Source organism: Python bivittatus, unplaced genomic scaffold (assembly GCF_059951505.1).
Source record: "Python bivittatus isolate LINGU-HERP-01145 unplaced genomic scaffold, Pbiv_v1 ctg000330_np1212, whole genome shotgun sequence".
NCBI lineage: Eukaryota > Metazoa > Chordata > Lepidosauria > Squamata > Pythonidae > Python > Python bivittatus.
The window spans coordinates 16,746,711-16,774,694 of NW_028277058.1; the positions used below are offsets into that span (position 1 = coordinate 16,746,711).

A 27,984-nucleotide genomic window follows, 5' to 3' on the forward strand; every position below is an offset into this window, starting at 1 on the left:
TTTATTTTCATGCCTTTTAATAAAAAACAGGCAAGAAAAACACACAATTAAAACATCAAACCAATGATTTTATTTGTAACCTATAGTGGTAGCATGAATACTAAAATTTAGTAACTTTGATGATATGCAACACATGATTAATCAGCAACAACTGAATATTATTACAAAATAATATTGTAATAATAATACCTAATTTACTAGTATTTACAATAGTAAATGCCTTTTTTCACTATTATTTACTATTCCCTATTTATCTGTAAAAATACAAAGAAAATATTGAAAATCGTGAAATAACTTATTTCCTTGCGAATGGAAGTCATTATTTTGGCCTTTAGGTCTTTATTACACCAGTGTAATAAATTGCACCTGGTAAGCAATTTGTAGCAAGTGCTCCATTTTCTCTTGATTGGTTTGGTCAGAATTGTAGTTAAAGGGGAGAAGTCATACTTCTCATCCCGTGAACCCAGTGAAGATTGAGACTGGTGGCCTCTCCTTTGGTGAAATCATCATCATCTTCATCATCATCATTATTCAGTACAATAAATTTGCATTCTTCATTGTAGTAATGCTGGAAAAATGCTAGTGCACCCTTTTAGCTGTTGTGAAACTGGTCTGTTGGAATCTTGATTCTTAAAGAAATAAAAGATATGGAGCAAAAATCCTAAACAATTGTATAACTTGCAATAAAATTCTAGCAGTACCAGAAATTAGTTAACTGTTCATTGCTGTATTTCCCAGTGCAGCAAGTTTTATTAAACAGTCATGGTCCAATATGCACATTTAAAAGTATTGGTTTCAGAATATTAGAAAATACAACATTGTATCTTTCTTTAAAACAGTCCTCCTAATAAAATCCATTATATACAAGTAACCATAATTATATACCTTATACATCATTGCTTTCAGTGGAGGAGGTACAAGCATACTTAAATTTTGCTTGTGGAAAAAAAAATCAGTGGAATTTAAATTTTGGGAATCATGTGCTTTGAAATATAACAAGGTTTGTCAAGAGACCAGTTTGGTCTTGAAAAAGACAGTTCCCACATTGGGAGTGGTGGGATATGGACAACTCTGACAGTAAAAAAAAACCAAAAAACTCCTTAATTTATTTATCTGTATAAAATATCTAACAGGAATTAACACTGTAAATGTCTGTTTTCTATATGAAAGTAACTAGCAAAATATTCCACTCTTGACTAAAGTCATAATCAGCAACACAGTATGTCTGGAAAATAAATGTGAACCCTCACACTGAATTGCAGGTGTAGTTTATGTAGTCCAAAATAATATAACACTGTAGAACAGATCAATAAAGAAGGTAACAACCCTGAATCCTATAAGTTTATTGTCATTTATTTTAGTGACATTTGATGTGTCATTTTATTTAGGTATTCTTTGGGCTTTTCAGAAATTTCAAACAGGGAAATGAGAAATGAAGCTTTAGAGCTCATTAAAACAATGCTGCTTCTAAATGATATCATGCTTGGGAATAGTAAAGCAACAACTACACAAACTTAGATATAAAAATCAAAGCATTATACCATACAGGAACTTTTGATAGAGAATAATATTATGTACATACATATTTATATGGAACATATATATCAATGCTTACAATGTCCTGTACTGGCTATATTATCAAATTCAAATGCATTGAACAATACTAGTTGGCATGCTTTCACATTTCTTGTGAGTGCATTAAATCCATCTGAACTATTGTGGAAGACAAATTACAAACCAAGATCCAGTTTGTTAAATATTTAAGATCAAAACAGAATTACGTGTGCAGGATCAGTTTGATGTATGTTATATATACTTATATATCCCACTAAAACCAGCCTCTCTCTGACAAGTGAGCCCATTCTAGTTGTCATGATTAGACATCCTCATGCAACTACTGACATCATATTAAAGATTACACTAATTTATCGGCTGGTAGAAGCAGAGAAACTCTCAATATGATGAACTTTTAAATTTATTGGTGGGACAGAGAGTGCTCATTTTTGACAATGTAACACAACTCATAAGCCAAAGAATGATTGCAAAGCCAGTTTGGAAGTTGTAAATGCAACGTAAAGAAGAAAAAGTGTATTTGGGTAGCATTAAACAGTAGACCCAGCTTTGGTTGGCTGAGATTCAGTTTGTCTTTTGAGCACAGCGCCATAAATTGGAGAATTCTGATACAGTAGTCACTTATAACTATCCATTGGCCTGAATTCTCTGTATAACACACAGTTGCAAGGAAAGGACTTTTTCAGTCCCCAATGGCAGCCAATTTTTGTAACAGACAATATTGTTGAAAGTTAGTATAACAAAGCATTTATCACATTTGCTCACCTTCCCTGGTGGGCACTCCTGTAATTACTTAATATAATTGATTGATGAGTAAGTGAATTACTTACAGAGATTAATGCTGTTTATATATCTTGTTTTGATTGTACTTATTAATATTATAGACAGCCATTTAAAACAATAATAGCTTCATTTATCTTATTTTTCTTTATCTGCGTATATACACTATTCATACATATATACATTGTTTTCTTTTGGCAATAAGGTGATCTCCACTTTTGGATAACTTATAAATATTCCAACCTCTTTTTTTCAGGATTGGGTACAATACAGAATAAACCATACTCACAGGCTAGTTAAAAGACACCAGCATAATTTTCAAAGGGCTGCATTGCTTTCTAGTTTATAGAAATAGTAGTTATCAAAACTAAAGTAACAGTCTATTTGAGGGACTATATACATAATTAGATCCTGGCATCTCCACAATACACATTTTTATTTTGACCTGGTCCCAAAAAAATTGACACAGGTGTGAATGCATAAATAACCATCCTTTACTGAAGGAGGATTTAATCCGCCATAGGTCCATCTTAGTGGTATTAGCAAAGTCTTTGGAATCTTGCAGTTATTGACTAGAAGTAATGTCCTCTTCTATACGTCAAAAGTCTTGTTTGTTTGTTTGCACATGGCTGATGAAATTCAACCACTCCCAGTAGCAAAGAAAAAGAAACACTTGCAGTTTCCTTCCAAATTAATGCTGATTGGAATGTGAAGAGTTGTAAATCCAATCCAAGAGAATTAGAGTCATGCTCCCAAACATAAAGATGATGCCAACAATGAGGAAAATCAGGGCCTGTAATTGGGAAAGCATAGCAACAACAATTAATTAATGGGAAGAGCTATAACATAGCTCATTAATTGGATAAATCTGGATGACTCACTCCAATTTTTTGAGGTGACCTCAAAGGCTCTTTCTTGACAATCCGAAGGTAAAAGGCAGCAGGCAAAATAAAAATCAACATTGTTGCAGCAGAGGCACCTAAAATAGGAAACACATATTCTTACTGTTTGGGAAATGAAGACAAACTAAGGGGATAAAAAAAGAGGCTTATTATTGTTAATTTCTCTCCAAAGTACAGTAACATTGCAATATACACACTTTCATGGAAGTAATATGCCAATGTTGTTCTCTCTGCAGACATAACAGCTGAATCTAGTTAGGTGGCAACCAGCACTCCCAGGCTAAGGTTGGCCATTATATAAACCTGACTGTCATCCAAGGCTACCAAGCAAACCATCAAGTCTCCATTGAGTCACAAAGACAGGAAGAAAAATCCAAGAATTTAAACTTTGAAGCATGCTGGTGGGGGAATTCTGGGAGTTGAAGTCCACACATCTCAAAGTTGCTGAGGTCAAGAAACACTGCTGTGAGGTATAGTCCTATATAAAGGCTTTGAGTTATTTGCATAGCAGAAGATAAATTATTTGTGTGTATATGTCTTCATTCTTATCTGCAACAAAAAGTCTAATCTAGCTGAACTGTCTGAATGTCTCCTGCCAAGAAAGCTTATTCCCAAATCGATGGTTCATTGTTTGGAGAAGTGAGATTTATTGCTTGCCAACCTCTGGGGTGAAGCCTGGCAGGAGGAATACTCCAATATTGGAGGTTCTAACATTTCCAGTGCTGTAACAAATGCTTGCATTTCACCTTCTCCTTCCATTTCACTTCAGTTAGGTCCCTTGAACCTTTCTTCTCAAATGCTGGGGAAGAAACAACTGCTGATGTTTCCACAAAAGTAACAGAGGAGACCCAATATTAAATTTCAGTTTCCAAGGTTAGAGTTGTTGCTCCAACCTGATCTGAGCCAAGCTGAACTCACTGTCTTCTGAACAGATATTTTTTAAATATTGCATTATCAGATATCCAGTAAATTATATCACCTGAAGTTAGAAATATAAGATGAGAATCCTCTATTACAATATCTGACATTTCTATGAATGTATCTGGGGAAGGAGGGTCTATTTTTTGTACTAGATATACCTCTACAATGGAGAAAATTCCAGAATTATATGTTTTCCTGTGAAGTAAAATCTCAAATTGAATTGCTTTTGTTAAAATGTGTAGTCTACTTTTCAACAAATATTCCCCAAAGTGGACCGCAGTGATAGAAAAATAACAATGCCTATAAAATTATACCAAAGCCAAAACACAGTGATAAATTAAAATACAAGAATGAACACTTTTAAACTTTAGAAAAAATGTGACAGAAGAGAAGAAAGGCACTGATAATGTATTTTAAAGTCAATCTTCTGGTCTTGTAATCTAGAACACAGTCTCTACTCACCCCTCCTCCAGAATTAATGGCCACAAGCCTGACCAATTGTGTAAATGATGAACAATTTTCATCGCTAAATCTAAAAGGTTAGATTCTAGAAGACCTAGATAACAGGGGCAAGATTTAACTCAAGTTGTACTTACGAGATCTCATTTTTATATAGGAAATGAGAGTAAGCAAAACAGTAGGGAAAGAGGATGCCTCATCTATTTCTAAGAGGCTCCTCACATGTGAAACTAGAAAAAGATCAATCTAACCTTATGTATAACTTTGTGTGGGGATCTCATCTGGATTGGCACCTGTACAGGAGGAGGATGTTTTACTTCCTCTATGCAACAACTATTATATAAAAGGCTCCCAATTGCTGTGAGGGGTGGAAGCATGGGCGTCCCCAGGGATGAATCGAAAAATCAAGATGGCTGCCATGACTGTGCACTTGAAGACCTGTCCCTCTCTATGTGTGTTGCATTTGTATAAATGGGTGGTCAAATAGTCATGGCTGCCATCTTAACTTTTTTGACCCCCACCCCACAAATGCACCTGAATGGAAAGATGGAATCTCCTCTTCCTTGGTGTATAAAAAAACAACTTCTCAGATCCTAAGATGGTTACTGGCTAATTTGGCAGGGAATTCTAGATCCAGCACATCTAGGTACCAGATTAGAGAAAGAAGATATAGCAAAAACGAACATGTTACTATGTCACTCCTATTCTATATTAAAAACTGTGTGTGTGTGTGTGTGTGTGTGTGTGTGGGAGAGAGAGAGAGAGAGAGAGAGAGAGAGAGAGAGAGAGAGAGAGAGAATCCACACATACCTATGAATCCAAAGATGTCTTTAATAGTAGGGACAAAGATGACCAAAAGGTTATTAAATATAAGGATAACAATAGCAATTAAGAAGTGTCTTATCCAACTGAAAGGCCTTCTGGGGAACAAAAGTGTGGTAAGGGAAGTACGGATCTATAAAAAAGCAAAACATGAATACATAAATCAGCATATTTTAGTTTTATTATGCTCTTTAAACATTTGGTATCAAGAAATGTTATAACTTCAATTCTTTTCATCTTTATAAACATGCCCTTTTGATCCTGGGGTTTTATAAATAAGAAAATACCAAAAATAAGTTCTACTTTTAAAGGGCAATTTAAAAAGATACCGATGAAACCTGACTTGGAAAAGGATGTCAGCATGGTTACCAGTGAAATCCATGATGGATATCTCTTATTCATAAGCAGACATTTCTGTATATTCAGTTTATACATGTATAAAATCATCTTCTTTGGGTGTGATCGGGGTTCTTCTCTGTCTTAAAGGGAGACCCCAGCTGACTCTATTGGCAAGCTTTCAATAAAACTTTAAGATCTCAGCTGGTATTTTTGTGTCTGATCTTCTGCCAGACTGAATCCGAATTGAGGAGAGTCAAAAACTCTCAAATTTTGCTAACAGTTGCAGCAATCAATTTTATGGGATTTCCTGTAGGTTTTACGAAAACAGGGCCTTTGCTTCTTGTATGTGTCTATCAAATATATTTTCACTCTATCGTTCCACCTACAAGGGACATCTGGAAAAATAAATGTGGCTATATGATTCTGTTTGGCCTGCTCAGCAAATATCTCAAACCTGAACAGCATTTCTATGGCTGTTATGTAGTTGCAGGGATAATAACTAGGTAAAAGGTTAATAGCAGCTCCAGTTAGTAACTGTGGTCAACAATACACTGAAGTTGCCTGACTTGTTAAAAGGGAAAAAGTCTTAAGTGCAGGCCAAATATCAAAAAATGGCATCAGCATCAAGTCTATAAAAAACAATAAGCCAATAGCTATTTTGTCATTGATTTTAGTACCATGGAGACTACTCACTACTCCTTTGGGTTCTAAATTTTTCCACAAGCATTTCCTCTATAAGCAGTATTTAAGACTGAAGGATGATCTTAGTTTAGTCAAAATAGTACCACCCATAAATAATAGCAAAATATGTTTCCTTAAACAGTTTTTTTGGGGGAAAAACAGTAATGGAAGAATTTCCCTATCTAAGAGAAGAGAATGTACTCATAGTCACATAATGCTCAGCATCTCTTCTATGTGCCTTTTTTTAGAATGGAGTACCTTGGAAGAGGGCATGGCTAGCTATCACACTGAACTGGAACTCTAAGTTCTCCTGCTATTGTAGCATTTTCTTTAATAGATGAAGATCATTAGTATAATTCCTGAGGTCAATTTTGTTAATCTGAAATGCCCCCCAGATGCTCAAATTTACCTTTCTAGATTTTTGTCTGCAATATTCTGTATGAGTTTTAATGTTAGGTCACCACTGTCATTAAAAATTAAAGAACAGACCTATTTTACAGCTGAGTTGCTTGAAATGAATTACAAGAGCAGAGGGAAAGGGCACGGGAATTCAGCCAATCATGGATGGGCTGTTCAAAGTTTAAGTAATGACTTACTGGGAATAGGACTATTGGTACAGTGAGAGTCACAGCCACAAGGACTGCAAGGCGGACCAACAAAAGCAGAGTGTCAAAGGTGTAAACCTTCCTATATGTATGAAGCAACTCATCTTCTACTTCACCTGAAAAAAAGAACAATCACTGTTAGTTTTCTCAAGCAACCTCATTGTTACTTGGTGCACCTTCACACTGGACAGTTTTACTCTATTTCCACCTGCCAATCACATTTGAAGCCAATGTTTGATCATCATAATTTCTGCTGGCCTTGAAATATTGACAGAGAATACGATGAGCCAATAATTTCATCTTCCAACTGATCTAAGCTTTTTAAGTAAATAAAATAAATGACACCTAATTCCCAAACTACAGCAGTTCCTGCAGTAACAACATTCCTTCATATCCACTCAACATAAAAGAAAATAAATGTAAATTGCTAATGCTATCAGTATATATGACGTTTGGTTGTTTGGCTGTCTGTCTATGTGTGTGTGGGTGTACATGTATCTGAGTTAATTTTGTTCTGTTCAACTTAGAAAGCCTCAAAGCCTTGGCTAGTTGAGATGGTAGAAATACTGCATAGTGGCATTTTTGCAACCAAGTGCTTCAGACAAGGGCTGTAACTATAATTGCACATTGAAGTTTAGTATCTCTGTGTGTGTCTGGAAAGAGACAGTAATGCCTTGGCTGAGTCTGAGCCAGGAAGTGGAATGAAACAAGAGTCCTGGGTACATTGCTTATATAAACAAGGAAAATCCAAGTGGACATTTTTTTCACAAGACTGTAAAACATAATACATTTTCAGAGATTTTGGCATTTTTCTATTTTGGTTCACAAGACACATTATGTGAGATGACCTTCCAATGTGCCTGCCCTAAGATCAGGAACCAGCTGGTACCAGAGAGTGAAAGTATGTAGAGTTAACCTTGGGAATGGGGAAGAAATGACTGAATCATTAAGGGGGGACTTTGTGAAAAGATGACTCAGTCCTCAGAAAGAGGAGAGTATGAGAAAGACACTCAAATTTTATTTATTTATTATTAGGGTTATACCCCACCTTTATTTCTGTACAACTCAAAGGAGGTGTAAATAACTGCTCCTTGGTTTTGTTTAGTATGTAAGGTGGGATACAGAGAAACTTGGACAGACTTTCAAGACTGATGCCAGTTGTTCATGGTAGGTCAGGTCAAGAAACAGACATGGCAGATATTCCAGGAATGCTTTTTATGGTAGTAATGCAGAATAATCTAATCTTGAATATTCGTCCACTTTCACCTCTGTCCCATCTTATATTAAACAAAATCAAGGTGAGGTTATTTTAAGTTTCTTTCTCATGCTCTCCTGTTTCTCAGGACTGAGTAATCTTTCCACAAACCCTGCCCTCATTCAATTCCCTATTCTCAAGGTTAGCTGTATATTTCACAGGGTGACTTTAAAACCTACCCCCCACCCCCGAAACTGTAGATATCAGCAACACAGCACAATAGCTTCAGGCCTAATCTGGCTCCCATAAGTCTTAGGCAACATGGCCAGTAGAGAAGAAGATGATTTACATCTGGAGGACTACACATAGAACACTTCCACCTTAACCAGAAATAACTGGATACATAAATCTACATTCATCCAAGTAGAGAGGAACCAAGTCATGTTCCATAGAGATGGATTTTTATTTCATGATTTATTATTTTATTTCATGATTTATTTCCTACTTTTCCACCATACAGCATCCCGCTTTTGTGGCCTAACTTATTCTCCCAGATATTCCAATATTCTGTGGATTCATAGTTGTTGAGATAAGACCATGCCCAAGCAAGTACGTGTAGAGATAATCCATTGAGATTATTGCACAAACAGAAAACTGGAGAAATTATTTCTTTATCATGATTTAAGTCACGGATGACAAATCTCTAGGTAGGCCATGTTTGTTTTAAACTTCTTTCTTTTCTTCTAAAATAGAAAAGCAATTTGTTTAAGTGGTGGATTAGAAATCAGGAGACTGTAAGTTGTAGTCCTCCCTTAGTCATGAAAGCCATCTGGGTGGCTAGGTATAAATCTAATAAATAAATATGATGCTCCTTTGCCCTCTCATGGAAATGACTGTTCCTTGCTTTCCCTGCAGAAAATGAGTGTCTTTTTCATAAAGGAAGAGTCAGGGAAGGGGTGCTTCCTCCCAGTGCATGAAGGCGCCAGGAAGAAGTAATTTCACTCCAAGATAAGTTATTTCCTTCATGCCCTTTCCCGTTATGTCACCCAATATGCTGTGCATGTCACAGTATGGCTGCATCAGAGGCTGGGAACTGGCAAACAGACAAAAATCCCCAGCACTGAGACCAATTTGCAACACATTCATCCATCAGGGCAGCCCACACAGACACAGTGGCCCTTGGGCTGGACTCAGTTACTTGTCCCTGGTTTAGGGATTCAGCTCCAGTACATAACTATAGTGGAAGAGAATCGAACAATAACTGACCGTGATCTTAGCATACGGAGTTGCTGCTGAAATGCCCAGGTAAAATAATATCCCTTGCTGCGCAGAAATATTTCACAGATGGCAAAATAAAGCAGAATTAAAAAAAAGTCAGACCAATGAAGGGAAATAGCTATTACAAGCAAACAGATTCAGAATACTGTGAAACCTGCACAGACATGCTGAGCGCTTTAGATCAGCTGAGACTCACCATAGAAAGTAAGATAGCCAAAAAGGGCAGCAAGGAGGTACATGATGAGCATTCCCATTATGGAGACGTTGGAAACATTTTGCATCCGTTTTCGAGATCGGCTGAGAAGAAAACAGCAAAAGGACAGTTAATTACTAGTAGATTTGTTCATGTAGCTCTGTGTGTGTGTGTGTGTGTGTAAGAGAGAGACTGAGAGGGAGAGAGAGATTCCTTTTCTGCCTTGTGGCTCTTGTATGTTTTTATTTATACTTTAGGAAGTATAATGTTGTGAAGTGGGAACGAATTCTTAAGATCCCACAACTTTAAATTTCCCTACACTGCCATGCTTTGCTCTCTTCCTGAGCCAAGTATTCACTTACTTTATTTATTCACTTTATTTAAAAATAAATATCTGGAGATTCTGCTTGTCCTTTTAAGAAGATGGCTCAAGAGAACTCAGGTTAATGGGTGATTAGAAACATTAATATAATAATAATAATAATAATAATATTTTGCTGCTGAAATTAAGAACAAAATGGTGCAGTTCTTTCAAGTTATTCTATATACAGAAAGCATCAGGATTATCAGTTAATTCCTATTTCATTGCTAGCAAGAATATCTTCTGCCACAACTGAGAAATTAGTTTCATTTAGGGACCCAGCTGAAAAATGAGATAAATGTAGGTCTGTCCTCCAGTAGGAAGAAGTAGCTGACAGATTCAGCTGAAATGGAGTGGAAGGGGGCGGGGGGGGGGGCTGTGTCATTGTCATTCAAGGTCTGTTGCTTCATGGTGGGACTGGCTCTGCATACATCCGAAAGTGGGAGCATTACTATTGCCCCCAGGAGAGCTTATCTCTTCCCCTGCTGTCCCCCTCTGTTATATTCCAACCAAACAGTAAATTACTATTACAGTATAAAATATATTGAGCAAAAACCTAACATATAGTGGATAGTACATTAAGAAGTAGTATCCTTGTGGAGGGGCCAAAAAAAGTCAAAATGGCAGCTGCTACCACATGAGTAACTCCCCACCCCCTTTTTAATGTGTGTTGCTTCCCCAGATATCCCCAATGTGAAATGGAAACTTATAAAGAGATGAGAAAATAACAATAAATCAATGAAAAGTGAAACAGAAATAATAAACAGTACAGGTAGTCCTCAGTCCTGCAATTGGGACTGGGATTGCGGTCACTAAGTCCTGGTTGTTGTCATAACCCAAGACACGCAGGTTGTTAAGCAGGAGGCAAAGGGGGGGTCTCATGTAGGGAGCATGGGGAGCTGCAAGGGGTGGGAGAGGCCCTGGAAGGCCCGGCACAGGCTGTGCACAAGTTGGGGGATAGGGTGCTTTGTGTGGCATGAGCTCAGAAAGGCCACGGAATGAGGCCATGGAGTGTGTGCAATTGCAAGGTGTCTGAGGAAAGAGGGCATGGGTGTGTGTGCATGTGTGTGTGCAAGCACAGGGAGGCCAAGGAAAGAGGGTGTGGGGTGGGTGTGATCTCAGGGAGGCCATGGAAAGAGGGTGCGGGGTATGTGTGTGTATGTGTGCGATCGCAGAGAGACCATGGAAAGAGGGGAAATGGAGAAAGAGTGAAGAAAGGGGGAGATTTACCTCAGCAGCTTGTGACCTTCCTTGCCAGCTTCCCCTTGACTTTGCTTGGGGAAAGCTGGCAGGGAAGGTTGTAAATGGTGATCATGTAATCGTGGGGTGTTTGGCAACTGGTCGTAAGTGTGAATAGGTTGCTGAGCACCCAGATTGCAATCACGTGACCATGGGGATGCTGGGACGGCCACAGCTTTGAGGACCAGTTGTAAGTCTCCTTTTTCAGCACCGTTGTAACTTTGAATGGTTGCTGAACGAATAGTTGTAACTTGAGGATTACCTGTAATGTTTTACTATGAGGAAACAGTTCACCCATTATGAAAGGAAAAAAAAAGTCAGAAGGAATCTGTGAGCAGCCTTACTTTTTAAGTTCACTGTATATAGGTAATACCTCCGGATGACACACAAATGCAAATGCCAGAATTGGTATTGTGTAGGCAGTCTGAAAGAAAACAAGAATTTCAGCTCTAGTTAATGCTGGGTTTGTTTTTCCCTGGGTAACCTGAATTCAATTTCCTGAACATTGTAAGGGGTTTTTATGATGTAGTTGGTACAGTTCAAGCTGTGACCAAGACAGAAGCACAGATGAAGAGAGTTAGACCAGTAACTTGCTACCTAGTGACCTGTTTTGGAAGCAAATGACTCAATCATATCTTGTATATAAATTTGGAAAGTAGGAGAAAGAAGACATGATAGATCTGGGCTATTGCTTCAATATACTTCTAACCATGATTGAGCAAAAAAATGGCCACCAGTCAAGTTGAAGCAGTGGCCAGTACAGTTTTACATATTTAAAGTTTCCAGAATGGACTCTTTAATGCAGAAGGTCAACATTTAAACAGTTTTTTCTGTCAGGCAAATGATAACTGGGCCTTACCCGTGAGTTAAACACAAAATACTTGGCTTGGCATTTGTCATTGTCTTCTCCATGGGCTTCATATTCTACTCCACTTTGATGTAGCTTAGCTTTGGTTTCTTCAAAAACTGAAGAATACTGTTTGTTAGTGCTGTCCATCATCAAATTTAGTTCCAAATTAGCAGAATCATTTGGTAATGCCATTACATGTAGCGGAACTGTGGTGTAATTGTAGGACCAGTTACCAACATTATTGTCCAAGAGCGGGAGAGGACAAGGTATTTGAGATTTCTTGTAGATTACCTAAATTATTATAAATATACACAAGAGAATACATGCATGAATTCAACAAAGAAAGCACTGGATCTCATTATAAAACAGTGCTACTACTGTTCTTGCAGAAGTTATAGCTAATTAGGTTACATTTCAATTTTCTATTGCCAGAAAAGTAAAACATAACAAGTACATTTGGATATAATGTCATGCCAGAATTTCATTTGGACTATTATGTGGCCAAATCATCCCACTGATATCAAGCTGAACATGTTTTGAAGAATGCAGCCATTGGATATTTACTGGTACTGATCTCCATTTTTAAAGTATATGCAGTATACCTTTTAATCTTTATTTAGAAATCCACAATTGCAGAGACATTTCCATTTTGAGAAATAATGCAATAAATAGAAATCAGCCTGGGTACCAATAATTAAGAAAAAAATAATACTTTGGATATACACGTTCCTTGTACTTATTGAGTTAGTGTCAATAAAAATACTAATATGTGTAACATGTTAAGAAGATTTGCAACCTAACCAAGACTGAGCTATTATGCTCTGCTGCCTCTCAAGCTATTAATGATACTGCTGTTATACAATACTCCAGGGTTAGGTGGTATTTGAGAGATCAGAACCACATCTTGTCCTCCCAATATTCCCCGATTACAAGAGGAGGTGACAGGACCAAATTTTGGGCCCTTTTATGTTTTGGGGATAGGGTAGAAATAGGACTGGGAGACCTGATGCTTCAATTGCCATCTTTAACACATCCTCAGCTTCCAAACTGGCCCCATATCACACTTTTGATTTTCAGTACCAAATAGCCACATTTCAGTGGTGTAATTTTGGGTCATGTTTTGTGTTTGGGGAGGTTAGGGATGGTAATGGAAAGGTGTGCTTCTAAAAGAGTTTCCCAACCTTAATTTTACAAAAGGAAAAACAAAAGAAAAAGAATTGCACAAGTGAAAGTTGGCAATTTTGTGATACTGATTTTGGTGACATGATCTTAGTGTGCTTGGGAGGTGGCCTGGTTGACCATTCCTGGAGGAGTTCTAGCTAGTTCTGCTAAAGATGTAATTGGAAAGGGTTTAATCAGTGTTAACATACAACACAAACCACTACTTTGGCACCTATTTATACTGCCATGGCACATGCCATAAGAGGTCCAGTTTATGTGGTGCAAATGGAGGAGAACTTCACAAAAACCTGGAGCCATTGACTATGCCCATCAACCCTCTATTGCCATTTTGATGCATGAGTCACATTATGTGAGATGGGCGGCTATATAAATATGATAAATAAATAAGCAAAGCAAAGCAAAGCAAAGCAAAATGCTCAAAGTGGTGTCTCTAGATGTCTGGAACATCTAGTTCCAGCACCATCTGGAGGTAGATTACAGATGGCTGATGTAAAGAATGTGCACATGCTTTCCCCACATGTGGTATCAACACTTACCACACTGAGAAAGAATACCATACAAGTAAGCGAAAATCCACTTGTATAACCAAGATAACCTTTAAAAACAATAAATGAATGCATCGTTAATTCAAAAGTGAAAGGATAGTTTAATTTAGTATCAATTAAAGATAAACTATGCATTTGAATAAGTAATTGCTTACCTAAATTTTTTAGCAGTGAAAGGGGGAGAATAATTCCAATGCTTACAAATATCACAAGGTAGTTGCCATTCAGATACCATTCCCTAGTATTAGGAAATAAAATATGAATTAATTCATCTCATAAATAGATGATTTTTTAAAACAAAATATAAAAAAGTAAGCATAAGCATAAGCATAAGCATAAGCATAAGCATAAGCATAAGCATAAGCAAAAACATACCCAGAATTCTCTTCAAGTCCTAAAAATGCTCGGATTACTTCTGGCAGTTCATACTTAATAATAAAGAGGTAGCTTGACATTGCTGTGAATGGCAAATATATTATCTTAGGATGAATAGGATGATTAAAAGGGGCATAAAAAACATTCAGTTGATTAAAATATCAGTCATATAGAAATGTTATTCATGCTAAATTTCATGTGGGGAAGGATAGACAATGATAAGACATGTGTGATAATGTTGTCATCCCCATACTACTGTTTATATACTTGCAAAGACATTGGGACGCAAGTATATATTGTGACATTTGTGTGATGCTGTTGCCACCACTGAAAAGTATTTACAGGATAGGGATCCCAGAGAAGGATCATTTAAAATGGCCATACTTAAAAAACTGATCTCCAAAGGTGTTTAAAAGAATATACAAGTGCAAATGTTAGCAACTGCCTGCCACACCTTAATTCTTTTCTGGAATCACATACTCCAAATTACATACTGTAATTTGCTGGTAATCCAGAATTGTGAAGAAATCTGTCTTATAGCAAATGCAGGCAAAACATAAATATAATAAAAAATCCACATTAGAAAGCAGTATTATCAGCCAGGACTGAAAAATGCTACTTGGACAGTGTAAATTATGCGACATTTTTACACTTCCAAATGTCATTTTTCAGTTGCTCCATATCAAGTGTTAAACTACTCTAAAATTAGTTTTCAGCTGTTATTCACATTATATATATTACTTGTACACCATGTTTGACAATACAATTAAGAAATTTATTTCTATTAAATCTAATTCAAGATTACTATGACATCAGTGGTAGACAACTGTTTCCAATTTTTATCATTAGACAAATTATTTTTATTTTAAACCTTCTCCACTTCCATTTCCAACTTACCTCCAATGTTCTGCATTGTGAGAGAAATAAAAGCACCAATTTTTCCAGGCCACCCAAATGCCTTTTCACCTAATTTTTCATATATTAGTGAGCCTAGGAGCAACAGGAAATGAAAGATTTTAATACAAAATATTTGATCTGTTGGCTTTGATCTGACCCTTTAGGACAGCTCACCGGATAACTCAAAATAAGTACATAACATTTTTCTACTGAAATTAGGAGATAAAACTTGACTAAATTGTGATTGCACTACCACTCAGTGCTGGCTCCAGGATTTGGGAAGACTGAGTACTGGAAATGATAGGACATAAAAGTCTGAGGATTCTCTTTGGCTGCATCTGATTCCCTTGATATATTGAAGCAGAAGTTTCTAGCAAATGTTCATTGCCAGTCTCTGAAGCTAGTAACACCACATGGTCATTTTGAGGGTCTTCTGGGTAGAATGATAGCACTGATGATAATATGTAGTAAAAGCAGTTGTGGTTATTGAGACATCAGGACTGGGTGTCTGAGACATCTGCCTTGTAGTCTATGAGTTGGGATATGCTTACTCAAAATATTGCCTCCCTCCCCATATTAAGTAAATCATACCTCCTTCTTTAGCTGTCTTCAGTAACAGATGTACTGAATAGAGGGACATTACAGCTACGCTGAGGAGTAAGATTCTGAAAGGAATATGGAAATTGGAAATAGATATGAATAAAAAAGATCTACACATAAAGGCTTTCCAGTTCTATATAGAAACTTTAATTCAGGGTGCTATTGTAGCTTAAGTAATGGAGAAACAGCATTTGAGAGAAAGGGGTGGTAAAGTCACAAAGAGGTTCATAGGCGTTCCTAAAAGCCCAGTCTGTACTAACAATATTTTCTGTCTTATTGTTAACAATTATACACTGCTAAACAGTTACATATAGTCTAAAACAGAGATGGCTTGTCCCCTTCTTCAGTTGACACTACTGCCACTCATACAGTATTTAATTTTAATTTACATTAATATAAAATACATTTGCTTAATAAAGAATGATATACGATAAAAACTTGAATTCTCAATGCCTTAGAATACTATATATAGTAGTTTAGGGTTAAACATTTTAATGTTATTCTTAAATCATAGTTGAGGATTTAAATTAAAAAAAAAACCCTTTACCTTATTATTTTTAGAAAACACTATAAGGAAAACCATCAGATCTGTTGGTATAGACTGATATAGGACATGGTGGCTCTATATGGATATTTGTTCACATCCCTGCTTATTTTCCTGATGGTTAACTGATATTAGGTTATAGTTCTCTAGTGGGCATACTTGGGAATTCTTGTTGGATGCAAGTCAAAATCTTTGTGCTAATTTTTTTCACAGGCTGCAGAGGGTGGCAGGGAGGAGATGTTAGAGGAGGAAAGGTTGGTTCCAAAGCTCATCCATGATCTTCTGTTTATGACACGCAAATTAAGAGTGCTAACAGAAATGTCTTTAAGACACATTTTTTTCAGGGTAAAATTATCCTTTACTACTAGAAAATCATTGATAAACTACATCCATTTCCTCTTTTTTCCCTCATGCTTAAGCCCTGCCTCAATCTAGAATCCAATCTAGAATCCGTGCGGCAACAATTATTTTTTAAAACTTCACTATCTTGTTGCTGACCATTTCTTTCCCCAATTTTCTCCACTTAACCCTAGTCTTAAATACTGAGAGGATTTAAGAATACTGAGAATACTGAGAGTATATTTGCTTTATTCTTCTTTTAACCATGTAGGCCAGCCATCAAATCCAATTATTTCAGTCTTTTCCAAATTAAACAGCATGATCCTAGATTGAAAGAATTGTAACCATTTGCTGAATGGAGCAGCTTTTAAAAGTTGTCTCCTGCTCTGATAGATCTAGCTATAGTTAAAAGTTGCTCAGAAGCATCTGTTGTTGTCCATCAAAGGATATGCTGTATAGATAGTGTATGTCAGCTGTATGTCAGTACTGTCAGCATTGCTAGAACATTTGGCATAGTAAGATATTAGATGGACAGAAAATCTATATCTACATGTTACAGTTTCAGATTTAGTGTTGTACAGTTCAAGCACATTCTCCTGCAGCTCCATCATTGTGCTATCTAACTAATTAAAAGGTACCCCAATATCTGTCTCATTTATTCTTTGGTTTGCTTTTTTCCAGTTGGGCAGACAGAGAGATCTACCATTTATCAATAGATATAGATGGTTAAGTATTTATTGCCTGGATTTTCCCCAGAGGCTGAAATGCTTAGGGCATTTTGAGCAGATATCTATATCATCTATCTTGGATTTTACCATTATATGTGGATTTTGCCACAGATACCAAGTGAGTGAATTCTGCCAGGCCCAGACTTGTATACAGGAAGCTACTACCTTATTGTTTCTTAGATGTTAAGAACATCAGAAAATCCCTAACAAGGTTATATTATGATTGATTTGGATTGTCTCTCCCACTAACTTTTTCTGTATTCTGTATTTCTTCTGACTACAAAATACACACAGCTTGCATCAAATGAGAACGGTTCATATCTGTATTCCCCCCTCCCCTGGCCCCGTATATTTAAAAGTGGAGTACTAACACTTTTTGGACTAGTACAAATATTTGAACAGGAAAGGCCATGAATACAAATTGAGTCCCTTATCTCATTAACCAATTGCATAAGAGGTGGATGTTTTATCCTATGACCAGACTGGGCATGAGAATGTATAGATTAATGAGAATGTATAGATTAAAGGACCAGATGCGTTCAAATTTTCCTCAACCGTTTTTTAAAATCACAACTTGACTACTTACATAAAAAGTACAATTCCAGTGTTGGCCATGGCATAGGATAACCCTAAGATACCACTCCCCATGATGGCGTTGCTTAGGTTAAATGCTGAAATACCAAACGATATATTTCCTGGATGCTGTTGGGCAAAAAAATAAAAGAACGAAGATGCATTAGTTGCACCGGATCTCTGGGACAGACCTACAGCATAATTATGGCTAATAAACTTACATATTCATCTGTATAACTTTCCATTTTCTTTTTACCCAAGAAGCCGTTAGCAAGAAACTTCTGGCTTTCTGCATCATCACCAACAAAGTGGCTGAAAGGTGAGAAAAAGCAGATGAAGCATAAGACATCACCATGAAAAGAACATGCAATGAAATAAAATGACTTTATTTTGCCCTGACCAGCATAAAATAACATGGAAACATAATAGAAATAAAATACAATGAACAGCCAGTACAGGTATAACTTTCTTAGTATCAGATAAACCATTTTAATTACTGAGGCAGTTAGCCCTAAGACTTTAGTAAAGAGATCAACATAAATTGTAACAAGAAACAGATTAGCAACCTGGAAAGGGAGCAGATATTGCATGGTCACAGCAGTGGAGCTCCTCATAGTTTAAAATCTTGCTACCACCAAAATCATTAAATGGGTTTCAGGGAAAGATTGTCATTTGAAAATGAGCATTGGTTCCTGTGACTCCAAATATTAACTTACATGTGATCAGTTTGTGAGGATGTCCAGATTTACAATGAGAATCCTCAGAGAAGCCATTAATAATAAATTAAATAATGCGTGGTACAATATACTAAGAATAAGTGTAAAACTGTGCAGGCAAATTTGCAGAAGTTTTTGATATATAGGTGGGAAAAATTCAGAAATATAGCTGCTGTCTTTTAGAGGAAAAGCATGCATTTTGATTTTCAGTGATATCAATTCTTTAATCATCTGACTTCCTCAAGTGAAATTCTACTACTTTTCTGTTTTGGTCTTGTTCCTTCTGCAACTGTATCACTTTCTACCTGCTAATAGTTGCCTTCTCTGGATCAACCATATCTGCGTCATTGTCTTCAGTGCTTTCGCCGCTGTTGCTCTCCTCATCAAGTTCTGTGTTGACTTTTTGCAGTTCCAGGCGATCCATCTGAGCCGTCAGCGATTTCCAGTAACACACACACACACACACACACACACACACACACCCTGAGGCAACTTCAGTGTCAACAGAACTAGGCCTTCTGTTTAAAGGTTCTGCCTCTACAAGAGGTTGACTCTTGGAACACTTCGTTCTATAAACAGAATACAAAAAAACTCAAATTAAAGAAATGGTGGGGTTGTAATAACAATATTTTAATATAGGAACATTGTGTATGAATTAAAATGCTATCCATGGGTTCTCCTCAAACTGAGATGTACAACCCTACACATGTCTGATCTAGATCCAAGCCCTCCTTCTGACAACTCACTGGTTGATTTGGGGTCATTCACTCTTTCTCAGCCCAAAACCACTTCATAGAGTTGTAGTGCTATATATATATACCACTCCTGGAGAAAAGCTGATATAAATTAATCAATCAAATAACTATCCCTATTTTGTTTAATGGCAACGTTTCCCAATAAGGGAATGCAGGGTTTTAGTCTTAAGGTGCCTTCCTATACTAATTTATCTGGGAGTAAGTCCTACGGATCTAACAGGGTTTAGTTCTTATAAAATATTTACAAAGTAGTACAGTTGAACAACAAACTGTAACAAAATGATAACATACTTGAATTGAAAGTTGACAATTGCATTTATGAGATTTAAATACAGAATTGAATAGTATCCATTTTTGAAACATATTGGTCACATTTCAATTAGAAAATTCTTTTTGAAGGAAATCTGTGTTAATTTTAGTATAAGGTGCATACTTCATAAAATAGAGATTGGTTTTGAGTTTGGATTGCTTGACTTTCCATCTAAGATTTAGGAATTGCATGAGATGCATTCCTCCAGATGAAAAGTACTTGCCATTTATATATGAAAATGTCCTAAAAAGGAAAAAGCTCTATATTGCACTGAAAGGCATATCATTTAGCTGTATAAAATTAGGAACTAGTTGTAATGTGTACAGTTAGTCTGCATGTCAATTAGTGGTAGAAAACAATTGATGTTTGAAACCTCTATATTGGGTTGGGAAGGGTATGATTAAGATGACACTAGGTAGGTGATGATGCAAGTGAACAGGACCAACATATGGATTCTTCACCCCCGCCCCCCTTTTTAAATTTTCTTGGGGAGAAAATTAATAGTCCTCTCCCTCCTCCTGCTCCTCCTCCTCCCAATTTTAACTTTGTTATTTAAATTAAATAAAAACCTATTTCAGACCGTGCATACGGTTTCTAAGTGTTTTCCATCTCAAAATTGGCTTAAGGGCTATGTAAGGCTCTCAATTACTCTTTGCCTACACTTGTCCTAGGCAGAGAATTCCTGGCATGACCTACATCAGGAAGAAATTTTTTTTTTTTACATGATGGATTCTTTTCATCCATGAGAATAAATGGCAGCAATTGTGGATAATACAATAGACAAAGGAAACATATTCATCTGAACTCCCCGTAAAATTTTGTGAACGTTTCACAACAAAGAGCAATTGCATGATAAAAGCCTCTTCTGGAAGCCTGTAATGTCAGCCTTCTAAGACACCTTTGCAGAACAACAAGCTATGCGATGTTATGTAATAAAGTGCAATAGCTAAGGCACATGCATTATTGCCCATAAAATGAATCTTATGACAATTCAATTCAAAATTCAAACTCCCTTTGATCTTGTATTTTAAGAGATACCACAAACACCATTAATTCACATATTTTATTTATTGTACCCCCTCCTTATCTCCAAAATTTATTTTTGAGTCAAACTTCAGGAGGAAGCCTTGTTAGCATTCCACTTCTATCTTTGTACTATTATTTGGAAAGCCTTTTAAAAAACTACAGATTCTGAACCCCCAAATTTACAGCCCTTCTTACTGTCATGAGAGATCCTCCAGCCACAGCAGTTGTTAGTAGTTAGTGACATTCCTTGAGCAGTGATGTCATAAGGACAAACTACAGGTTTAGGACTCCACAGCTCAGGGGCTCCTTGTATTCAATGCCACACATAACACACATTTTAAATGAGCAAAGAACCTATCCTGCATTTCTGCTCCACTCTTGCGGAAAAGAAGATGTGGAATACTGTATAACTAAACTCTTTTAAAAACTGAAGGACAGAAAATAACAGATAAAGTGTCCATGATGAGAGACAGAAACAAGAAATGTGACTGAGGAAAGAAACTACACCTAGGATCGTTGTTTGTGATTTTGGAAAGAATTTAGTCCAGAATCTCTTCCATGCAGGAGCACCCTTTCCTTTTATATAAATGTAGTACCTTTCGAGCTAAGGATATCTTCAATGATTAGCTTGTACACAATTGCTTCCCATGCTTGTGCAACTTTAGGGTACATGCCGTCTTCCATTCAGTGGGATTCCGGAAAGCAGCCTGTACCATTACCTTTGGAATATCTCTATACTACCTTTACCTGATCTTCAGATACATGTAGCCAATTCTGGACATCATTATCAACCAAAATTTCTGCACTACTCGTTACTCTTGACTCCTCCTATTAATGAGAGTGACTTAACAAAAGGCTCGGCTGAAGAATTATTATTAGCTCTTTCCCTAAAGGACAGTTGGAGCTTCATAGTTCAGAAGGAAAGAGGGGGAAAAAGCCAATTTTGATTTGCTTTCAGAGGCCAACAAGCAGGATCTTGGATCTAAGCTAATAAGTTTCTTAATGGATCTAAGCTAATAGGTTTCTTGGGTTCTTGGATCTAAGCTAATAAGTTCTTGGATCTAAGCAGTTTCTTAATGTACTTAGGATAAATTATGAAGCAGGTGATTTAATAACATACATAAAGTGTATATATGTTACACACTCATATACAGGACATACAGACATACCTTAATGTATGTCAGAATACTGAATACCCCTAGCTAATGAGATTATGTTCTTAATTATGGGGTGCCTCAGCGTACAACACTCTCTCTTCACTTAACATCTACATGAAACCAATGGGTGAAGTTATCTGTTGGTTTGGGGTCAGGTATCATCAATATGCTGATGATACTCAATTGTATGTCTTATCCCCAGGCTAACCAAGTGTTGCTGTCAAAGTCTGGCCCAATGTCTGGTCTAGATAGGAATGCACAGACTTAGGCTTATTTCTTAATTATGGAGTTATTGTGACTGAGACATTTAGAGATCCAATAATGAATGAGCCTGATAAGTTTAGTGAATATCTCTTGAGAAAAAGGTATGTTTCAAACATGCAGTTTAAGCATAATAAATCATGTGTACACATATTGAAAGATTGTATAAACATTCAAAAGCATTATTAATTTGACCTTTTATGATAAAACACTGAGCAAATTAGTGAAGGACTGAAGGATGATAAAAAGTTCTGAATGTAAGATGGACCTTTTTTTGTGTATATACATGGAAGAGAAAGAAAAAAGTGAAAGAAACTAAAAGGAAAATAGAATGAGTACAGGAAGAAAAAGTATATGTCCTGTATGAAAAGTTTTTTAAAAGATAAATTCATCTTTCAGTAGAATGAATGAAAAGTGGATGAAGAGAAATGCAGTGATTGTCATAGAAATAAAATCTGTTTTGAAAGTGGTTGTAGAGGGTTAAACAAGTAGTCTCCAATGGAATCAATGGGATTAAAAATAAAAATGGTGAAATGATTTGGGATGAAACTGAAATGAAGAAATTGCTTGAAGGAACTTTTTAACAATCTGTATAATAGCAATAGTGGTATGTCAAAGAATGGAACTGAAACAAATGTTATAAATGTTAGAGTTCAAATAAAGATTATATAAAAGATATAAGTATTTTGAGAATGTTGATGAATGCCTACATGTGTAGATAATGTAACTGAAGAAATGTTAAAACATGGACATGATTTGCATATGGAATGGCTGTGTGACTTCCTTAACAAATATGTTAAGATTACATCATGCCTGAGAAGTGGAACAATGCTATTATGGTTTGCTTATACAAAGGGAAAGTCAGAAAAGCGAATGCAAAAACTAAAGGAGATTAAGGTTGCCTGGGAAATTGTCTGATAGAATTGCTATTGAAAGGGTACAAGTGGTGACAGTGAGCAAAATCTTGAAGCTCTATGCCAGGTAGGCGTTGTGCAGATCAGATTTATGCTCTTCAGCAAGTCATTGAGTAAAGTATGAACATGAGATAGAAAATGTGTTGAACACTTGTTGATTTTGAGACAGTGTATGATAAAACAGATATGGAATGTTCTATGTGAATATGGACTTAAAGGTTAGTTACTGAACCTACACCATCATGAGAATAAGTGGAATTCTTAGTGAATGGTTTAGCAGTGAACAGAGAATAAGACAAAAATGTACGGTTCTTTGATGTATTGATGGATAATGTATAAGGAATCCTTGGGGTGATGTTAGACGTATGAAATCGTTGACTGAGAATCCAAATGTGTTGCAGAGAAAGTTAGATTCTATGATGAAACAAGTATTGTTGCAATTTAATGTATTAAAACATGGTAATTTTTGTTTGACAGGGAAAATGGCATGAACAATTGCAAATTATACCTTAATGGCTAAAAGTTGAAGGAAGTAGATGAATTTCTGAATCTTGGCTGAATGTTTGCTAAAAATATGAAAATGGATAGAGAAATTTATGACATGCATGGTGGTAGAAAGTTAGTAGATTGTATGTGGTCTATAACAAGTAATGAGTATTTGTGGAAAGGACCAAAAAATGGCAGTATGCAGGAATGTGTTTATTCCTACTTAGTTACATGTACATAAACTTTGGGTATATCAGGAAAAAATAAAAGAAAATTGAATGCAGTGGGAATGGGGTACTTAAGAAGTGCGTGTCATAAAACAAGAAGAGATAGGACCAAAAATAAATGGGTGCTAATTGATTGTGGATTGAATACAATACTCTACTTTCTTAGAGTAACCAGAAAGAAGAACATTTAAAAGATCTGATGAAGATCAAATTACAAAACATGTATGGAATGAGTGAATGGGTCAAGGAAAAGTGGAATACTGAGAAATTATGGCTGGGTGATGATGAGTCCCTGGTGAGCAAGTAAAATAATTGTACGTGGAAGGATGGTTTGGAAGCAGAAAAAGGTATAGAGAGTTGTAGTGAATGTGTTGGTGTAAACTAGTTCCATCTATGTTTCCTTTCCTTTCCTTTCTTTTGTCTGATGCCTATACTTTCTGTGGCTTACTATTTCTTATTCCTTTACTTCACTCTGCATAATGTTGATTACCTTAAGCAAATATCATGATGATGGATATATACATATGAAAGTATATTTAAGTAGAACTACAAAAATGTACCCATATTGCGAATCTTCCTCATAAAACTGTTACACATTTATTATCCAAAATATCTGAATAAACTGTTCATTTAACAATTGAACCAACCTGTTATTTTATGTTAAATGTATGAGTAAACATAGCCATGCTCAAAAAAATCTTAATTTTGGGGCAATAATAGCAGTTGTTATTTGTGGTCCAAATGCAGTTATTAATAGTGACTGCTATTATTAAGAAGAAACAACTTTCAATGACAGGAAAGTTGAAATCCCGTAATTCTTATCTGATCAAAAGCAAAGCTTAATTCTGTATCTCACAGAATTGCACATCAATTGTATATAGAATGCCAGGCAATTAAGCACCACATATATATTTACATTATGGCCTTTATATGGAGTAAAGCTGACTAAATCAACTGAATTTATTTCTAGATAAAATCTTATTGGGTATATAATTAATATTCAAGGTGAAGGTTAAAATACTGCAGAGTTAAAAGTTAATATGAAAAGAACTTCAGCAGCATGAATAATTCTAATTCCTGTTTCCTTCTTGAATCCCAAGTTTTATTTATTTAATATGTCATCTGATTTATTTCCTAATTTTTTAACCTGGAATATTAGCAACTGGGAGTATTTTCAACCCTACCTTTTAGCTGAATATAGATACAGTAAGTTGCTCCCAACAAATAGCTACTTATATACTTATTTATAGCACTGAGAGCACGGAGAAGTCAATGCATTTAAAACATTGAAGTATTTTTCGGTACCAGCAGAGTAATAACAAATTAAAATAGACTCTGTATTGAAAAGTAGACAGCAAATCCAGTTTTTTAAAATCTGTAATTTAATTTGTTTCAAAAGAATGTCAAATTTCTAATTTTGTTTCCTACCTGAGGTAGCAGATCTGTATATTCCTCTCTGTGATCAGTCTGGTAACTGAGAATGATAACTCAATCTGGCATCAGGTCAGAGAAATCTAGTTAGGCTTGTATTGCAGGCTTATTTTGATTCCTAAGATACACGAGCTCTTACACTGTCTTTCTTGCATTAGCTATATAAATAATCATAGGCACTTTGCTTTCTGGTAAACGGAATCACAATGTCTGTCTGTCTGTCTGTCTGTCTGTCTGTCTGTCTGTCTATCTGTCTATCTATTTATCTATCTATCTATCTATCTATCTATCTATCTATCTATCTATCTATCTATCTATCTATCATCTAAAATCAGTATCATTCTATAATAAAAGAATAAGGCTACAAATCTATTCCTACTTTCTTGGTAATAAGACTTCTTCTAATTACTTCTAATAAGAAGTAATAGGACTTCTAAGTAGAAACATTAAAGACTGCATTGTAAGTTTAACTTGAATAATGTTACATTTGCAATGGGAAGAATGATCCAAACAAGAAAATAAAACAAAAGAAACAAAACCCTCACATTCCTCTTTCATAGCTAAATAGTTTAGTTATTTATTTCATTTATACATGCCAATTCCCCCAACTTGGTGACCTCCAGATGTATTGGAATTGTGACTCCTAGAACTCTAGACTGGTACTTTCATAATATGTCTCACCTATAAGCAGTTCTTTTGATGCACACCCATGGCAGCTGTCAAAACACACTTAGATTTCCATCTGTGTTCCAATATTCTGGGTCATGCTGAACTCAGAGGGCAGCCTTGTTTCAATATGGATGCAGTTGTGCATCCTGTCTTGGGCACTACCTGTTGACTGCAAGTAGCTGAAATTAAAGTTGCATTAGGGCCAATTTTGGATGCTCTATTTAATCAAGAACCTATCCCAACACGAAACTTACTTTAAACTTTGTCAAATCAAATACTTTATTTTAAATGTGAATTCAAATCAGGAACCATAGCTCTTTCTGCTATGGTCATTTGTTCATCATCTGTTCCTAACAGGTTAAGTGACCCAGACAACATAACCAAGACCATCACCTTGACTATGGAATAGTCAAATTCCATAGAAGGCACCTGATGGACTTTTTGAACTGAATTGATAATATGACTACAGATGGAATCATTTATTTCTTCAACCTCCATATAACTACTCAACTCAACAGCCTTTCTTCCTAGGGAGCATTTTAAAAGATTAAGCTACCTTCATAACCTATTTATGTAAAAGTCAATCTTACTGAAATAAATTGGGGCTTCTTTGTATAAACATGTAACTAAGGTAGACTGGAATTTCTGGTAAATCAACCCAGAATGTACAGTATGTGAAATAATACCCTTGACATCTTCCCTATCCTGATGGAATATGTAACTCTGACTTCAAGTAAATCTGTAGATTATCCATGTCTGCAGTTTTTTTTTTGGGGGGGGCCATTGGTTGTGTTATTGCAAAATAGCAAGCGCACAAGTGATGTCAATATGTATTATGAGCTTATAACTGACAGTGCTATGGGGCTTTCTCAGTCTGGCACTCTCCAAGTACATTCAGTTCCCATAATCACCTTTAGGCCACGATGGCTATACATTATGGGGACTGAAGAGTAACAGGTTAGGCATAGGATGGCATAGCTGAAGGGCTGACACAGATACATCACTTTTCAATGCTGATTTTCAATACTGATACAATACAAGAGGAGTTTTACTTATGGGAAGAAATCTGCTTGTGAGAATCTCCATGAATTCATGGATGGGCAGTGATCTACACTGATGTGCTTTCAAAGAATGCAGAAAGCATCTTAATGTCTGTCTTAAATGTTGGGTTCTATGAGCTCTCAGAGGCTCTTATCTAAAACAGTATGACATTTCTTCAGAAACCTCACAGAATTGAGTTATATTCAGTGAAGAATGTATTCAATCTACAGACATACAAACAACAGCATGTACATTTGCAGATTCAAAAAGCATGTGTGTCCTCATGAATGTGGACTTCATTTGCACTAAATTCCATGGGCTGCAGACATAACTGAAGACACATAATACACATGATACACTTAAACAGTGCCTGGAAATTTTAGAAATGTAGGTAAGCTGTCTTAAGTTTCTTGAAGAATACACAAGTTTTCAATAAATTGGAATAAACCCTCCTTAATTATATTTCAGAAGAAGTTAAACCTGACATGAATTGCATTAATTTGCCAATCACAGTACACATGAAATTTCAAAAAATAATTATAAGGCAATACATTTTCAAAATTAACATGGTGATACATACAATTTATTCTTCAATTATTAATGCAATAATGTATGATAAAGATCTCTTTTAGAGAAAGTCAGATAAATTGCCTTACCAAATTTAGAATCAGACGTACAATGAATTCCAACAAAAATCAAATCCAACTGCTGAACCATATTTGGCAATGAAATAACCATAGAAAACCTGCACTTTTACGGAATAATTTTCACATTTTGAAATATTAGTTAGAAATTCATAATAAGTTTTGACCCTTAATTGAAATACTGAAAAATTACCTTCCTTCCCTTCTTTCTTTCTTTCTTTCTTTCTTTCTTTCTTTCTTTCTTTCTTTCTTTCTTTCTTTCTTTCTTTCTTTCTTTCTTTCTTTCTTTCTCTTTCTTTCTTTCTTTCTTTCTTTCTCTTTTTCTTGTTCTTTCTCACTAAAAATTAATTTAAAAATGGCACCTATC

The 27,984-nt window shown here is 35.9% G+C and overlaps 1 protein-coding gene across 2 annotated transcripts; it reads right to left on the reverse strand.

The window, feature by feature from the left end:
• Positions 1-102: 102 nt before the first annotated feature.
• Positions 103-27,984, reverse strand: SLC38A4 (solute carrier family 38 member 4). 2 transcript variants are annotated; one of them, XM_088141765.1, is made up of 17 exons: positions 27,811-27,945; positions 25,261-25,325; positions 19,002-19,265; positions 18,202-18,292; positions 17,994-18,109; positions 15,788-15,861; positions 15,197-15,289; positions 14,300-14,381; positions 14,080-14,162; positions 13,916-13,974; positions 12,207-12,488; positions 11,692-11,771; positions 9,751-9,851; positions 7,073-7,197; positions 5,445-5,589; positions 3,234-3,331; positions 103-3,145 (listed from the first exon to the last, which is right to left on the reverse strand). In XM_088141765.1, exons 3-17 carry the CDS (start codon positions 19,118-19,120, stop codon positions 3,044-3,046), a joined length of 1,650 nt encoding a protein of 549 aa, XP_087997891.1. In that variant the 5' UTR covers positions 19,121-19,265; positions 25,261-25,325; positions 27,811-27,945; the 3' UTR covers positions 103-3,043. The 2 variants fall into 2 exon arrangements, with proteins under 2 accessions (XP_087997891.1, XP_087997892.1); XM_088141766.1 differs by lacking the exon at positions 25,261-25,325 and having other exon boundaries at positions 27,811-27,984.

Excerpts from the sequence above, each read along its gene's own strand:
- SLC38A4 (XM_088141766.1), bottom strand. The coding sequence starts at position 19,120 with ATGGATCGCCTGGAACTGCAAAAAGTCAACACAGAACTTGATGAGGAG. Across the intron at positions 18,293-19,001 it reads GAGAAGGCAACTATTAGCAG|CCACTTTGTTGGTGATGATG; the intron begins GTAGAAAGTGAT and ends CTCACCTTTCAG. Across the intron at positions 3,146-3,233 it reads GGTCACCTCAAAAAATTGGA|GCCCTGATTTTCCTCATTGT; the intron begins GTGAGTCATCCA and ends TCCCAATTACAG.